Consider the following 16,432-nt stretch of genomic DNA (forward strand, 5'->3'; position numbering starts at 1 on the left):
TGTAACCCTGAAGTCCTTGTACATATGATACAATAGAGCTGCATGATACTGAGTCAAAATACTCTACTGCGTTTTTCTCTGAATGTTGCAGCTGTGGTATAGATTGCAGTGTGGACATACTTTTTCTCCAGGATTCTTTTTTTCGTTAATTTGAAAAGAATTAAAAAAAAAAAAAAAAAAAAAAAAAACACACTTGCCTAAGATACAGAATAAGAAATGCGACAGAACAGCTATCATAGGTCAGTCACGGAAATGGGGTCTGATACTTTTTTATCATGTAAAAAGGGTTCAACCGCTTGGCTGTGGAAAGAGCACGGTGTTAAATCATTCCTAACAATAAAAACGTGGTTTCCATTCAAGACCTGTGAAAGATATGAAATGGCCTCCGAGGTAATTTTTCATAAGTTTGTGCAAAAAAAAAAAAAAAGAGACATATTTGGGTTTCTCAGAGCGTTTGATGAAATAGCAGAGGAAGTAATGAGATGAATATCTAATTCATGAGAAGATGAAAGATGAACTCCTTAGCCTCAGCTGAACCGTCCTCCCTCACGACCGAGCGGAACCGGGGCTGGAAATCAGGGGCCTCCCTCCTAAACGAAGTCCAGTATGTGAATGACATTGGTGGGAGTGGTGATAGTTATTACCGATTGCTATTCCGCGGCTATTTTCCAGCTGTCGAGAGGTGACCTTGACCGCATCTCGACTTTTATGTGTCCGATTGTCCTTCCCTCTGGCTGGACCTCTAATGGAAATACCCGAGGCTGCCAGAAGATGGAAAAACACGCTTAACATTCATACACCTGTGCTTTATGTCTGTAACTCCCAGGAGACATAAAGGAGCTGTTACAGTGTAGACTTTGAAGTATCCCCACTGTCTTTGGCAACTCTACTGCATGGAAGTGACAGATATACCCCATTAGTGTGTTATGGGGTGAATGGAGTGTTTGTAGCTGCTGTGGGGAATTGTGATTGATGTCCGCGGGAGTTGAAATAAGCCCATTTATGACAGATGTTATCACTGTGCTAAGAAGACCAGCTATGGCAAAGCGCCCTCCCTCGCTTCATCAGTCATAATTATCCTCTGCAGCCCTGCATGCGAATGCCTCTGCGGCCGATAGAGAGGACACAAAATGGCTGCCAAATTGCACCGCAGAGGTGTGGTGACCTCCTGGGGCTGTTGTCAAGAAACCTGAGGCACATTAAGCTCCTAATAAGTGTCTGTTGATGGGGAGCTCACTGGTCCATGCCATTGAAGGTGACTATCAGCCATATGGAACCAAACAGGCCTCAGTCACCGCTGCTTTCTCTATTTTGTGGTGGCTGAGTATTGCGAGTATTTAGAGAAGATAGCTCAACTGATGCCATTTGATGCTAAATTGAGCCTAAAACACAAATCTTGACCGAATTTCTCCTCCTTTGTCATCGCAGCCTCGGCTCACTTGAAACCCTCTGCTTTCTGCAAAGAGCGAAGAGGTCTGGCTTGTCTGTTTGACAGCCGATTGACAGCTTACTGTTCTGAAACATGGTTGAATAAATTTGATGAGTAAGATGTCAATCCAGGGAGCCAAAACTGAGAAAAGCAAAGAGTTGAATGATAAAGACAAAATCAGGTATCACAATATCTTTCACCAAATACCATCTAAATATATTGTTACTAAACTGTAGGAATGACTATTGGCACTCTCTTAAGATAGGTACACACAACAGATTTTTATTTTATAAACAATCCCTTTTACTTTTCTGTAATGCAGCCTTTAAAACCAGGAAACGACAGCACCTACGCCATATTGTGATATTATGATATCCAAAATCACTGATGATATCTAGTCACATATCACAATATCAATATAATATTGATGTATCTGCCAGTCTTAGAAATATGCAACATTATTACCTTCATACAGGATACAGGTATCTAGTCAATTCCAGCTCTTACAGCAGTATTTTTTTAGAGCTTGTGTTTTCAGAACCTCTGGGTAATAAAAGAGGCTTTCCATGAAGCGCTGTGTGTGTGTAAATGAGTGTCATTAAGAAGGCTAATCTAACAAATCCCGCCTTGACTGTATGTGTTAATTATGCAGGAAGATGGTTTCAGTGCCCCGCATAGTGGATTCCTACGTATTCCTCATATCGAGTGAGGATAAAGCCAAAGAGAGACCAAGAGAGAAAGTGAGAGGGAAGGAGAAATTAAATCTCATTAAAAGGCACCACATAATGACTTTAATCCCCCATGCTGTTATGTAAAAAAAGCACTGGGATTACCAATGGGATTTTTCAATTTCACATGTGCTGAGACTGGCTGTGTTCTAGCTGTGTGGCACACACACACACATGCATAAACATACTTAGACACATGATCACTCACACACACATGCAGGGTAGTGTAAGTGAACTCTGGGCTGTCTCCTGGCATTTTTGTTGGACAGACTTTCCCTACACTGACATAACCCTACATTCCCCTAATTAAAGGGAGCACAGCATGGTGGGAACAAATGTGTATGTGTGTGTGTGTCTGTGTATCCCTGTATCATGCTTAGCAGTTTCATTGTGCTTCTCTAATTTAGACAAAATCATAATGTAAGGGAGTGCAAAACTGCCTTGAGTTAAATATCCTCAGCTCCTTCGATCTACTGCGTAGCATGCCAAGTGACTGGTAAACTGAGAGCTTGTGTTTTAATCTTATGTACATACAGGGCTTTGAAATAACTTGTTGAGACAGTACATATGTTTTTGGTCACTGCTGTATAAAAGCCATAATGCCACTGAGGATATTTTTTGACCGGGTTTGTGGGTACAATGGCGAAGTGGCTCGGTATATGGCTTGGCTAAACTGGGAACTAAGCTGTGGGGCATTTTGTGGATTTGTAGCAAGGGGAGGGGAGCGATGTTCTTGTGCGCATCGTATCTGTGTCTACCTCAGAGATTTTCCCCGGTTAACGTGGCTGCGTTTCAAAATTCCAAGGCGAACGGCACTGCTCCAGGTTCACATGCAAGGCTGAGTTCAATTGGTGTTTGGATTTCCTTCGGGAAGCTGGTGTGAAGCGGGGCAGATCATATAGAGGTCCCCTGGCAGCCAGACACTCTCATTTCATCTCATCTCATCTCAAACACCTTTACCTCGCTCCAGTGGATTTCTCCCCAATACATCAAATGCATTATCTCACATGAACAGAGTACTATAGCCCCAGATCTATTATTGATGAGGTATAGGTTCAGTCCATGCCCCGCGAATGCTTTACTATGCATTCTCTCCACTACCATCAAATATTTAGCACTTATCGGCTGGCACTAATGCACAGCAGCACTTGAGCTGAATTCATGCTTTTGATTAGTAAAAGAAAATTAGGTGGGAAGAAAAAAAAAAGATCCTTTTTAATCAAAGTGGTACGGCTGGCAAAATGACAGGAGTTTAATTCGATTTATCCCCAGTTTGGCTGTCACAAATTTGGATGATTAGAGTGAAAGCTGTCTCAAATGTCATAGTTTCCCCAGTGTCTTTGTCTATCAGGACACCCTGATGTATGAAGCTGTAGCATTATTCAAACACACGCGCTGGCAGAGCAAGACACAGCCTCTTGAGGAGTTCTGATTCCAATATTTCTCCTTGTGTGTAACAGCCAGTGATGGGGTAGTAAATGAAAAGCTAAAAAAGGTAAGACTGTGGGGCAACCACACATCAATGTGAACAAATATTATTATATTAAAACAAACAAACAAACAAAAACCCCCCAACTTATTATATCTTTAAGCATGACGACCCTTTTTTTTATACAGTTCCTTATAATTTAGGTTCGTACTTTCTGTGATTTGCATGAGAATGGATCAGTATGGGTAACTGAGCGTCAACACTGATTACAATACCGATAAGTTCGCAATAGAAGATACTGTATTTCGGTTGTCAATTTAATAGCTTCAAATTTCATGCCAAAAAAAAAAAAAAAACAGTTTTTCTGAAACAATTCTAGTCGTTGCAGGGGATAAATTCTCTCAAAAAAACATTTACATGAGCGTATCATGGTGTCCACTGAAACCGAATCTAATGAAATTGTCTTGGGGTTAGCGGTTTCTTAAAACCAGACGAGTCCTATTTTGACTTCTCGTCAACAAGTGGTGATCTTGTCTGTGCATCACAAACACTGGTTTTCCTAAGTATGTACAGAATATGCTTCGGTACTTAAGGAGTCATGGCTAACTTACCCCAATTCTATTCTACTTGTTAAAAAAAATGTGAAAAATGACATGGAGAAATTTGAAAGTTGCTATGCATTGGTAATTTCAAATGTTGTGTTTGCTGGGTTGGTATAAATATGCATGTGGTATTTGTGACAGCCAGATATAACTGTTGATTAGAATTCAAAGCCTATCCTTCAAGCCATTGTTGACATAATGCAGAAAAAATCTGCGACACATTAATACCTTTAAAGGTGTTCTGTGCAAAATTGAGGTAAGTATTCAACTGACAAAACATGTGGAATAAGCATGTAATTTATCAGTAAACCATGAGAACCATGTAAACTCAATATTATTGAAGAATTAAATGCATCGATAAAATCTCCAAAGAAAATAAAATTTCTTTGCAGCTGTTATAGATTAAACATGACACAGACTGTGAATCTATAGTATGTTGGTGAGATTTAAGTCACCTTCAAAAGATGCATAAGCTCCATTGTGCAAATGAAAAAGTGAGTTAACTGAGTTTAGGAGGCTTCACCCTCCACTGCATCCCCTTGTGAAACTGAATATGTATGGCTGTGTTTAATCAACTTGACTGGCTCGGCTCTCCAGTGGATTATGTTTTATTTCACCGTCGCACAGTAGCTTCTCAGCCTGTCAGCAGAGTGCCTCTGAAATTTGGACTGCTTCCTCAAGCAAGGCAAAGATGAGATCATATTTCTTGGAGAGTGCAAGTGACTTCGGGTGAATCCGTGTCTTACATCCAGGAGGCAGGATCTGAAGGTGCAAGCGTACATATAAAACAACTACATGATGTTGTTATAGGGAGTCCACCTTTTGCACAGGCTCTCAAGCTACTCCCGTGCAGGCATGCCCCACACTCAGACATCTGCAGCACGTTTCCTTTCCGTGTGGCAGGGAGAGAGGAAGTGGAATGGAAAAAGTGTCTCCCGCCCACTGCAGCCACATGGCAAGGGAGGAGAGCAGTCGGTCAGGAGCCCGCCGGCCACAGTCGGGCATATTTGTGGTCAGCTTTCTCCTTGCTGCAGTCTCAGCCGCTCTGTGCTGCAGCTCCCTCCTTCCCTCTCTCACTCTGCCTTACTTTCTCTCACACACTCGCATCTAAAACCTTCCTCATGAGAGCAAAACCCAACGACAAACTCTCTGCTCTCTACCAAGCGCTCTCACTCTTTTTTTTTTTTTTTTGTCACCCCGATGTTTTTTTCCCAGTGCTCAGCCTATTTATATTCATCCGGATGACATATGAAAAGGGATCACCCCTCTGCAGGAATGGAGAGGAAGGATCTGGCCACATCAGCAGAGTGGTTCACCGCTACCCGTCACACTCCGGCCAGAATGAATGACTTCCATCCATAGCTGCCTCGATCACACACACACCCAATAGAGCAGTGGTGAAACCAGGGGAAAGGGGAACACAAATAAACACACATATACTGTAAAAATATATACACACACACAATGGAAACAGGCTTTACAAAAGGAATCCAGCCCTGACTGACCCAATGTAGTCACTCCTCTCCCCACCTCCACCTCCACCTTCCATTTACACTCCTAGCTGCGAAATTGGACCGCTATTCTTTCTCCTTCCTCTTAGCCTAGTTTCACCGTGCAGAAATAGAACCAGGGGGCTGGAGATCCACCAGTCTCTGCTGGGGATTTGATATGAAGTCTGTCCTCTCCAAGCTGATGAGATTCTGTGTGTATGTGCATAGGTATGTGTATGTATGGGTGCGTGTGTGTGTGTGTTCGTGTGTGTTCATTTTGGGTATATGGGGGATCCCAAAGGAGTAAGGCTGGCGAGTGTGAATCATTTCACAAAAGCTGGACGGGCGTTGCATCCTCATTTAAACACTTCCTCTGGATCAGGCACATCCTCACTTTGTATTAAACTGAAATCTTTTGCGAGAGCAAATTTGTTTCAGGCCCTTTTACACCCTCAGCTTTGATACTTGTAATAGATGGCTGCGCGGGGTAATCAGTATGTCATTTGGGATTATAGCTGTTGCTGAAAAAAGACATGTTGCCATGTGCTGGGGCTGGCTACATCTATATAGCTTTACAAATCTCACCACATACAGTACAGTGACTGGTGGACTTATTCTGGCGGCAGTAAAGAACATATGAAAGTACTATTCATATTGAAGAATGATCATTGGCCATTCACTGCTCTAAAAGCAGCGTTTGTGGCATGTAAACATTCGCCAAATTGAGAGTCATTTCTTAAGCTACATTGAAAAGAGCGGCCATAAAGAGGGACTTTATGAGAGGGTGGAATAAGTGTCAGCTCCAGACTCCAACCAACTCTGATTCAACTTTGTTTTGACTGGACAGAGCACAGCGGACACACAGCACACACAGTGTAATGTCCCTAACATCCTGGTAAAGATGGAGGAAGTCCTTCACTCTCAAAGAATAAAGGTTCTGTCAGCCATTTGGTGACTTGGGTTCAGTTTTTGCTAGTCTGCAACTTACAACAAGTCATTCTGCTCTTTCTCAACAGCGTAAACAAATGTGCCAATGGATATGAATGCACTGAGAAACTGTTACATAATAATATGCAAACCACAAAACAGGAGGAAGTTTAAAACTCCAGACTGAGCATTTAATTTTTCCGGTAGCTGGTTCATTGTCCTCGTCAGGTGTAAAAGTAAAATGAAAAAAGAACAAGTCCCATTTGTCAAAGGGAGTGGCCTGCAAATCAGCTCTTAATGTACCCTGCTGAAACTGCAAGCACTTATTCAGGCTGCTGTGTGTGTGTGTGACTGAAGTTGGAAATAGCTGATGTTATTGTGTGCTGTCAGGAAGATCCACATTCCTGCAATGCTTGGCTGTTTCTTGCTTGGCATAATGCTGCAATGTACACAGACCCCCTGCAGGCCTCAGACTTGAGAAGCTCATTAACATTGTCCAATTAAATGGAACCAGCAGTGGATTTGCAATGTTGTCACAGCTACTGTTTAGTGCCTTTTCTATAAAATATAATACCATAGCCTTATATAAAACCTTGTTTCAGTGGCATGCAGTGGTATTACACATATACTCACCGGTGTAAATAAGGAAGCCGTTTTTTACAGTTTTGTAAATGAAGTTTATTCTAAGCTTAGGCCAAGGTAACACTGATAATAAATGCCAGATACATTGTGTTATCATAAACACTGGAAGCAGGTGGTGTGGAAAGCACACGAAACTATATTAAAACGCATTAGAAGTGGACAGGTTTGTGATTTGGAAGGCTGAGTTCCTTTGCGGTCTCCTGACCTTTTCCTCTTTGAGTGCCCTTACAGCATTGCCATGGCAACCAAGCGCTGGCGCTGCCAATGTGGGCGACGGTCTGTCGCTGTGGTACCTCATCGAATATATCGCCGAATGTCTTAACAAGAGAAGCCATGGTTTATGTTGGTCAAAGTCAGAAGTCATAAAAAAGGAAACTCAGGTAGATGCAGGGATGCCTGAGAGGAGGAATGGAAGAGTGAGGAAAACTAGGAAGTAGAAGAAAGGACACTGAGGCAGTGAGAAAGAAACTGAATTGAGGGTGAGGGCAGGCATCATCATGCATTAAACAACCTCATCCTGGGTACAGATGATAGCTGATCCCACACAAACATAATGCCACTACTGCTTCTAATCTCTCACAGATTAGCACAGGTCATAATGCAGCTCACTGCACCTAAACACTGTTGCTGCAGTCTAAACACTGTTGCTGCAGTCATGTAAGTGTCTACAGACACTTACATGAACTGAAGGTTGCTCTGTGAATAGATCATATCAACAGATTTTTGTTGCTACATGACTTTATCACAAGATGGCTATCTTAGGATTTCTATATACATGTCTTTGTTTTGCCCCATCTTCAGCTTTCATCAGATATCCTTATGCCAACTCTGCCTCTACTAATTGTTTGGTAATTGTGTGGTGAGTGTGAACGGGTGTGGCACAGACAAATGCTGACACCGCTCAGGAGGGACACTCTACCATCTGCTGTAGGAATCCCCCCTCCCAGCAGGCTGTGTATATGTGTGTGTATGTGTACGTGTGTGTGTGTGTGTGCACTTCTGCCAGGCTAATTGGAGTGCAGTTACAACAGTGCAGTGCTAAACACTGTTGTCGTGGTTTGACAGCCTTGACGAGGGGGACAGAGTCGCTGTCACAGCCAACCTGTCTCCATCCAGCTTACAGGAATAGAACGACAAGCCGGTCTGTTTGTGATTGTTTCTGTGTTTTCAGTGTGTTTGTTACTGCTGGTGTCTCTGTGGTGGATGGCTGTGTGGTCTGATGGGCAGAGCAACCGCCCTGTAACTGAAAGTTTGCAGATTTGATACTGTGCAGCCACTGTGTCACCACCTAGAACGTCCCATTTACTCATTTTAAAGGCGTATAACCGTAACCCATGCTTTTCAGTTTAGTATAAATTGTCCTCATCTCAACCAAACCTCAGTTTTGCGAAATGCACCTTTAAATCCCTTTAAGACTCACACAGCCAGCTTCGAACCCACAAACTGCAGTAGTCAAAATCATTATCAGATTCCTTGTAGTGAAGTTATGAGCTTGTATGAATTATGCGGTTACAGGGAACGGTAGCAGTGTTGTTATTCAATTTCTCCTTGGTATGACGAGCTGATCGCTGGGTTTCACCTCAGCTGGGCGGTACGTTTAAAGCAAGCACTTTAGAGCAAGGTTCATTACCAAACAGAAACCATCCAAAGTGTCGTGGGTGTAGCGCTCCTATACAAGAATGCTTCCTGAAGTGTGAGAATGTGAGCAGGTGGCTTGTCTCAGATGACTGGAATCTGACTTATGTCTCTTCTCCCTGTCACAGTCCGACCTGCACCTGCCTCTGCATCACACTATGCCTTTGAAACATGCTGTGTCCCTCCGCTGACAAATGAACTGGCGAAGGCAACGCTGAGGGCAGCAAGCTCAACAACACTAAATGGAATAAAGTCATCTGCGTGAATGACTTTAAACTTAACCAGTTTATCTGTCATTTCTGTCACCTGCACCAAATGTGACTGGGATGATGAGAGATATCGTTCACAAGTTATTGAATAAATTCAAGAAATTACCCCAGTATAAGCAATAGAGTCAGAGTTATGCTTATCTAAAAGTATGGGTTATTCTAGGTCACGCTGGCCTGTTAGCCTTGGAGGATGGGTGCAGAGATCAGAGGCGGCTTTTCAAAATGTTAGTCATGCCACCCTTCCATTTTCATGAGCCGCGCTGCAATTCCCAAGACCGGCCTGTCAGCTCTGTCACACTGAGTCCACTAGCGCTGCCACGCACAATACATCGCATCCAGACTGCAACATTCTCCAAGATAGAGAAAAATATTCAGTGTCAGACTCGTTTTTTTCTCTATTCTTGTAAGTAAGAAAAAGCAAGACTTTGAACCACTCCAAGTTGGTGGTCTCATGAGGCACAGAATTAATGAGATTACGCCGTGTTGCTACATCTTGTTTACAGACTCTTGTACGCTTGTACGAGTTGTACGGTTGCCATGAAGGAAATGTATACCCTTAATCTACTGCTCTCTGATGTTGCTGTGTATGATGTATCATAAGTTCTGTCTCTCTATCTTGTTTGTATGTTTTACAGGCCCGCCTCATATCTACTATCTCTTTGCATGCTTTACAGTCCACTTTTCTGGCTTCATTACAAATAAACATACAAGTCTTAATGTTAGGATAACTGCATTTTCAGCTGCTCCCATATCTTCAGCTTCTCTACAACTGGCATGTGCCAGGTAGTTCATTAAGGCATCAGGGAGATGAACAGTATGTGACCTTTGCAGAGGAATTTCCTCCATTCCAGCACAACTGCTCTAGGGTTACAGTAACAGGATGAAGGCGACTGCAGTGTCTTTGTGGTTTCTCAGTACAGTCACTGTGACTGATGGTTTAATTTATGTTGGGGAAGCAATGCCACCTGAAATATTTGCCTCACAGAGTCCTTGGGAGTATCATCTGGTGAAGCCAATCAATGCTTCTATCCACCATGCTGGAGCTTTTCCCCAGAGCTGTTTACATGAGCCAGCGGGAAGCTAATGGTGGAGAAAGTGCTTCATGGCTGGAAAGAGGTTGTTTGTGTGTGTGTGTTTATGGGAGTGTTTGTGTGTGCGCGTGTCTAGGAAAGTGTCTTCAGGGATTTAAAACGAGGAATCGTCCACACGCACCAAGACCCTGTGGCAAAATCGTGCTTAGGCTCACCACTGTATGCCAGCCAAGAGAGCACTTATCACAGAAATGATATTGCTCCTTGGGGATGTTAAATGAATGATAGCCGGAGAGCACAGTGTATCTATCACATCCAACAATAATCACAAACCACAATGAGTTGTCGTAAAAACCGGAGTTAATTCAGCTATAAGTCAAAGGCTGCTGAATGTTTAAATATGGACGATTATGATTATTATTATCATGGCCATGAAACCACAATGAAACCACAAGTCCAACATCGTAAGCTGAGCTGCACTATAATACACATTAATGTTCTTTCTCTCCTCCTGTTTACAGGTGTCCTGCTTGACATCCAGCGGCATTTCAATGTATCAGACAGTGGAGCCGGCTTGTTGCAAACAGGTAAGTCCCCTTCAATCCCATAATTACACGTGTGAAAAACCTTAGCTCAGAATCTCACACATTCTCTAAGTAATGGAGGCTGTGATTATCTGATGCTGACAATCTGGTTTGAGCTATGCTGATTGGAACAATGAGAGGCAGAGGTGGAAGTCAGGCTCTACTCCCATTTTCTGTTCTTTCTAGCCCCCCCCTCTCTCCCCTCTCCTAATCCTGGGTAATTGACTGTACTTAAATTGCTAAGTTGCAGTCAACAGAAACACTTATTTTGGATGGTATGTCGACACAAACACCTTCTCTCTCTGTTTTCAAAGACAGCCAGCAAACGGATTTTGCTTTGGAAAGCTTTTGGACCGCACAATTTACAGACCATAAATTGCACTTTTAAGTTTAACTTTTATTATTTTAAGTGAGGACTGCTTAGACTCAACTCACAAAAAACATGTAATGAACACTCAATCTAGTGAGTTGGACGATGGGAACCATGTAGACTCAGCATTTTTTGTCTGTTATCAAATATCATTTCAATCGCCCCTTGGTAATGTCACAGAGTGCACCTTTAAAAACTAAATCTACATAATCAGTTTGCTCATAATCTTATGTACCTCTAATCTCTTTCTAATTACTACTTTGTATTAAACTATTGTCACCATAAGAGCTATGGAGCTATCCCGAATGGACAAAATGTGGCTCGACTACCTTTGCTCCAATTTACAGAAGCCTGTAACCCAGAAAGCGGATCAGATTTTGACAGTCTAACACCTCTTTAAAACTAGATTCTTAAAACAAGATCAGCTTTTTCGAACATTGCAAGAATCTGTTTGCATCTCTGTGGGAATATGGCACCAAGTCAGAGCATAGTCCAAACCACTGAAATTTGATATTGACTGGAGGAGTACCTGAAAGTTACATACCCAGAGTCTGGTGGGTTATTTTTGAAGGGTCAGTATATCCGCAGAGTTTTTGACAACATCCTAAAAATATTTAAATTGAAGCAGCCTGTATTTGTTTTAAGCCGCTGTATCACACGCTTAAATATAGGAGGTGTGGTACCGTTTCCTCAGAGCAGCGGGGCAGGTTAATAGAAATAAAAACAAATCTGAGAGGCGGGCAGGCAGGCTGGCGGGCGGCTTTGCTGAGAGCCTCTGTGCCTGTGCCCAGAGCGTCTGAGGACTCCGGGTTAGGGCAGGGTTTCCTGCTTCACTCGGGACCCTAATGAATTCACCTTTTAGGGAGATACCTAGAAAATAACGCTTATTGGAGGACAGGCCCCAGTCTTGTCCGCCCGTCCCCCTCCAACTCATTCAAACACAAACAAGCTTGCACACAAAGTGCTATTGAGGCCAAGTGAGCAGATCTGGGTTTGAGGGGAAAGAATATAGCCCAGTGTTTCCTCTTTTACTTGATGTTCTCTGATTGAAAAAAAAAAAAAAATCTCTTTGCCTTGGGTAGGGGTGAGCGGAATAGTGTGTGAGTGTTCAGGACAAAAATACCTTCCAGAAAAAGTCACTGTAGTAATTTCTGTGGCTTTCAAATGAATGCGCCATTTCATCACTTCCAAATCTCATTTCCACTTATTTTCACCTTAGTTTAAAAGCTCTATATTTTACCCAACTCGATTTCCATCGTTTTAAGCTTTATTTTTAGAAGCAAGTCTTCATGCTTGTCATCTTCTTCTTCTTCTTCTTCTTCTTCTTCTTCTTCTTCTTCTTCTTCTTTGTCTGGCAGTGTTAGGGAATAAGTGTGAAATAAAATCGGTCTTATTTTTCCTTTAGAGCGCTTGGCTTAATTTTTTTCTCTTGATGCCTGCGCCAAGAGGGTAATGGTCCTCTAGTAATGTGTGGAATCAAAGACGTTGTTAGGAGCCCGGCCCAAGTAAAACATGGGAAGGGAGAAGTGCACTATTAGTTAGGAATCAGCAGGGTGCCTGCATTCATGAAGGCTCATTGACCTTTCCAGGTGACGGCTGCTCTGCCCAGCACTTTCTGCACCACTTCCTATTCAGATGTGTGCAAAATCCTCACCAGAGACGGGCCACGGAAAGGCTGTTTTACTCTTAATTTTATTTGCATTGGCTCATTATTCGGGTTATGCACACAGCCTTGCTTGTACAGAGATATATACGCACCTGTACACACAGATACAGACGTGGGCACACCGCAAAAAACTCCTATTCAGGAATAAAATAATATTTTTTTAACAAGTGAAAAATATCTACCACTTGTTTCCTGTATTTTCTTGATTCATACATAATCTTCTCAACACTAGTGGGCTAATATGCCTTTTTCTACCTTGTTTCAACATAATAATATGTGCCTGAAAAATTTCTGAAACAAGTTAAACTACATTGGAAACAAGAGGGATTATCACATCCCAGTGACAGGTTTCTCAGTTGTTTTTAAAAAGAACATGATTTTAATGCTGAATATGGGACTAAATTGTTACTAAGATGCAGATTTCTCCCAGAGCACAAACAAAGACACATGTAGTCTTTTTTTTTTTTTTTTTTTTGCAGTGCATGTAGATTATTTGCAGCGCACAAACAGGAACACACACAGACACGTGTGCAGACGTACTGTTTTAAACACCGGGTATGTCAGTGCAGTGGCATGCATAGCTGTCTTGACCTTTGCTCCGTCTGCATTAGCAAGACTCTGAGAAGCAGGCAGCCGGCTGGGCTAAAACCAGCAGTGCTGCTCTGTGTGCCTGGCCAGCCTCATTCCGGCCTGCCGCAGCTCAGGCTCCGCTCGGCCCTTGATCCCCAGGCGACCTCCTTCTCACACCGGCCTGAGGAATTCTGGGTGGCCAGGCCCTGATCTGTGAGAGCGGGTGGGCGCAGACGGGGAGCCTAGGTGTGAAGGAGAGGTTTGGGGGGCTGACATGATCAGAGTGTGTGTGTGTGTGTTTGTGCATGTACTGTATGCACATGTCCGTCCCGACCCCTTCCCCGCCCCCCACATCCGTCTCCAGAGAGAACAATCCCTGGCTCTGTGAGCACCTGCAGGGCAGCGCTGCCGTCCCACCTCCTCCTTTGCTCCCTCTATTCTTGGCAGCCTTCTTCCACCTGGGAACACAAACTGCCAACATGAGTGTTTTGCAGGCGGTGGGCGTTGTGTGTGTGTGTGTGTATATGTTCTGAGGCTTTTCTCTCTACTGCTGATGCCAGGTTAGACTCACACCTCTCAGAAAAAAAATAAAATAAAAAAGAGAGAGAGAAGAAGAAGAAGAAGACCACACACTGCAGGATCCAATTCCAAGAACAAACACCAGCCAGACTCAAAAACACTTTTATAAACTCTGCTGTGGTTCATTTTGGATGTGTTTGTCTGCAGGTCATTTTGACCTTTTTTTGGCTGTTGATGAGAACTGTTGGAAAAAAAAATCCTTTTTGTGAAGTAAGCTTATTCCTGCACTGGCCACTAGAGGAGCCATTTAAACTTGCATCAGTGTTTGCATTTTATCTACTATTGGCTGCAATAAGATTTTCAGGTGGTGTTTACATACCAAAGCGCACCAAATGGAAAAAACCCCATGGTGAATTCATCCTGTAGATAGCTTAGCTTCTGCAGGACCAGTTATTTATGCTATGTGGCAGTCCCAACCCTTTCAAAAGGAGCTTACAGAACACAAATCGACATGAGGTATGCTTTCTTTGTTATGTATGTGTTTCCATTGTGTGTGTGTGTGCGTATGCATGTGTGTCACGTTTGCCTGAGGAGCTAACGCCTCAGCCCCCTGCATAAGAGGATGAGGTGTGTACAGCTGTCAGTCAGGCTGCAGTAAAGAATGCCAATTAAGCCTGGAGCTCTCCGGTGTGTCCATCAGCAGGCTGAGATAGTCTCCATCCTTCCTGGCCTCACCTGAGTTCAGCAGACTTGTCAGATCTCAGGAGCACCCTGCGCTCAGCTCCCACATTGGAAATGACAAGCCTCTGCGCTGGTGGCCCCTCGGGCATCGGCCATGTGAAGAAGTGACTGACACTTACGCACAGCTGTGAACAAGACCCATCCCGAGGGGAAGGAGGACACGAAAGGTTAATGGAAGAGGGGGGATTCACCTGGATGGTATTACCTTTGGTTGGGGGAGTTTTGAGTCCTTTTGTTAACACTAGCCTGGGAAATCTGAGAGAAGGCTTGAAGCCTTTCTACATGGTAAGGTTACTGTATTGAAAGTGCTTTGAGGCAGATTAGACAAAAAAATGTTTTAATGGGTTGAGTTATTGCTGGGAGAAGACAGTCCTAATGGAAGTTGGCATAATAATTATCCATCATTGGTCTAGCATGAAAGCAGACTTATTGGGGTCAGTCATGCTGGATGTGCAGCGGGTTAGTGGCTTAATAAGGAGCCAGCGCTCTCACCAGCTTGCAGACTGTCTGTGCCCTGCTCTGTCTGGGGCTGCCTACCTTGTCTGAAACATGACACCAACACACACACACTTACACACACATACACACACACACCAACTGACATAGTCCGAGCCTTAACACGGTGTCAGTCTGCCATCCAGTTAGTATGTGAGCTTGAAGGAATGGGGCCACAGGTGCTGCGTGAGCTTTACGCCTGTGAGCTGCAGTGACACAACACACCTACACCCTACACATATCGCACATGTAGCTTTTAGCCCTGAACCACAGGAAGACGTCAGTGGTACGCTCAAGCGGTAGAAGTCAGGTACTTACTCTGCCTGTCCAGCTGGTGGGTTTGTCTGTCGAGTACATGCGACGTGGCTGAGCTTTGTTCAGACCCCCAGAACTTTATTTAAATTCTAGTGGAGATCCGGAGGTTTCCAAAGACACCAAATGTGTGCTGCTGAATTTCAGGGAAATGAGTCCAAAATGATGCAGAGGACATCTATATAGCTTCTATTTGATATAATGATGCAGCCATAAAACAGTGGCATCAGATACAGAATATGTTTGTGCCATTGTTATACAGTATGAAAACAAAAATGTAACTTGGAAGATACTGAGTTTATTCTAAAGTTTACACTGCAGCCTTGGCCGTCTGAAACCCATTATATGGTGGACCTAAGGTGTGGCTAGTTGTATAACTTTATGGACAATATCAATCACTATCTTGTACTGATAAAGGCAAGTTTCTCTGATTCTCCTCCACACAGTGGGAAGTGAAGCGATCAGTGCTTGATCAGCTGTGTTGGCCGTTCACAGCTGCTCCTATTTTGTCTCCTGCCCTCCTTGGTATCCCTTGATACTCCCCACCCTGCCCCCACATCTCTCTCTCTCCCTTTCTCTCTCTCTCTCTCTCTCTCTTTCTATCTGTCTCTCAGCAGTCTGGCAGCTGTTGTTGCCCTGCTGTTATATTCCTTATAGGAATTAGCGAGATGGACACACGAAGGGAAATGAAGGCAGAGGAAAGAGACACCTGTGTCTCCGGCTCCCTGGTCATGCATGGCAGTGAGGTTTAATCTGCTGCACTATTGATTCCCAAAGCCAAATAATTGCATTGCGATGGTGCTCAGTAGCCCCACTCCTGCTGAGACAAGAATAGAACGATGACCCCAACGATCAACATCATAGCGAGTGCGTGTGTGTGTGTGTGTGAGGCTGTTTTTATAGGCCATGTCTCGGTGGAGGGCAGCTGTTAGCCGATGATTGGCATCCCATGCCCCCCCCGCCCCACTCCCTCCTCCTCACTTCCTGTCCACA

The 16,432-nt window shown here is 43.6% G+C and overlaps 1 protein-coding gene across 2 annotated transcripts in view; it reads left to right on the forward strand.

Annotated features, from left to right (window-relative positions):
* Positions 1 to 16,432, forward strand: part of spns2 (SPNS lysolipid transporter 2, sphingosine-1-phosphate) — a 74,926-nt gene that overhangs the window by 10,209 nt on the left and 48,285 nt on the right. For both annotated transcript variants that reach the window (XM_030069364.1, XM_030069363.1), the window contains exon 2: positions 10,704 to 10,769. In XM_030069364.1, the coding sequence (XP_029925224.1) occupies positions 10,704 to 10,769 (66 nt within the window). The remainder of the gene's footprint in view (positions 1 to 10,703; positions 10,770 to 16,432) is intronic.

Source organism: Myripristis murdjan, chromosome 14 (genome assembly GCF_902150065.1).
Source record: "Myripristis murdjan chromosome 14, fMyrMur1.1, whole genome shotgun sequence".
NCBI classification, from domain to species: Eukaryota; Metazoa; Chordata; class Actinopteri; order Holocentriformes; family Holocentridae; genus Myripristis; species Myripristis murdjan.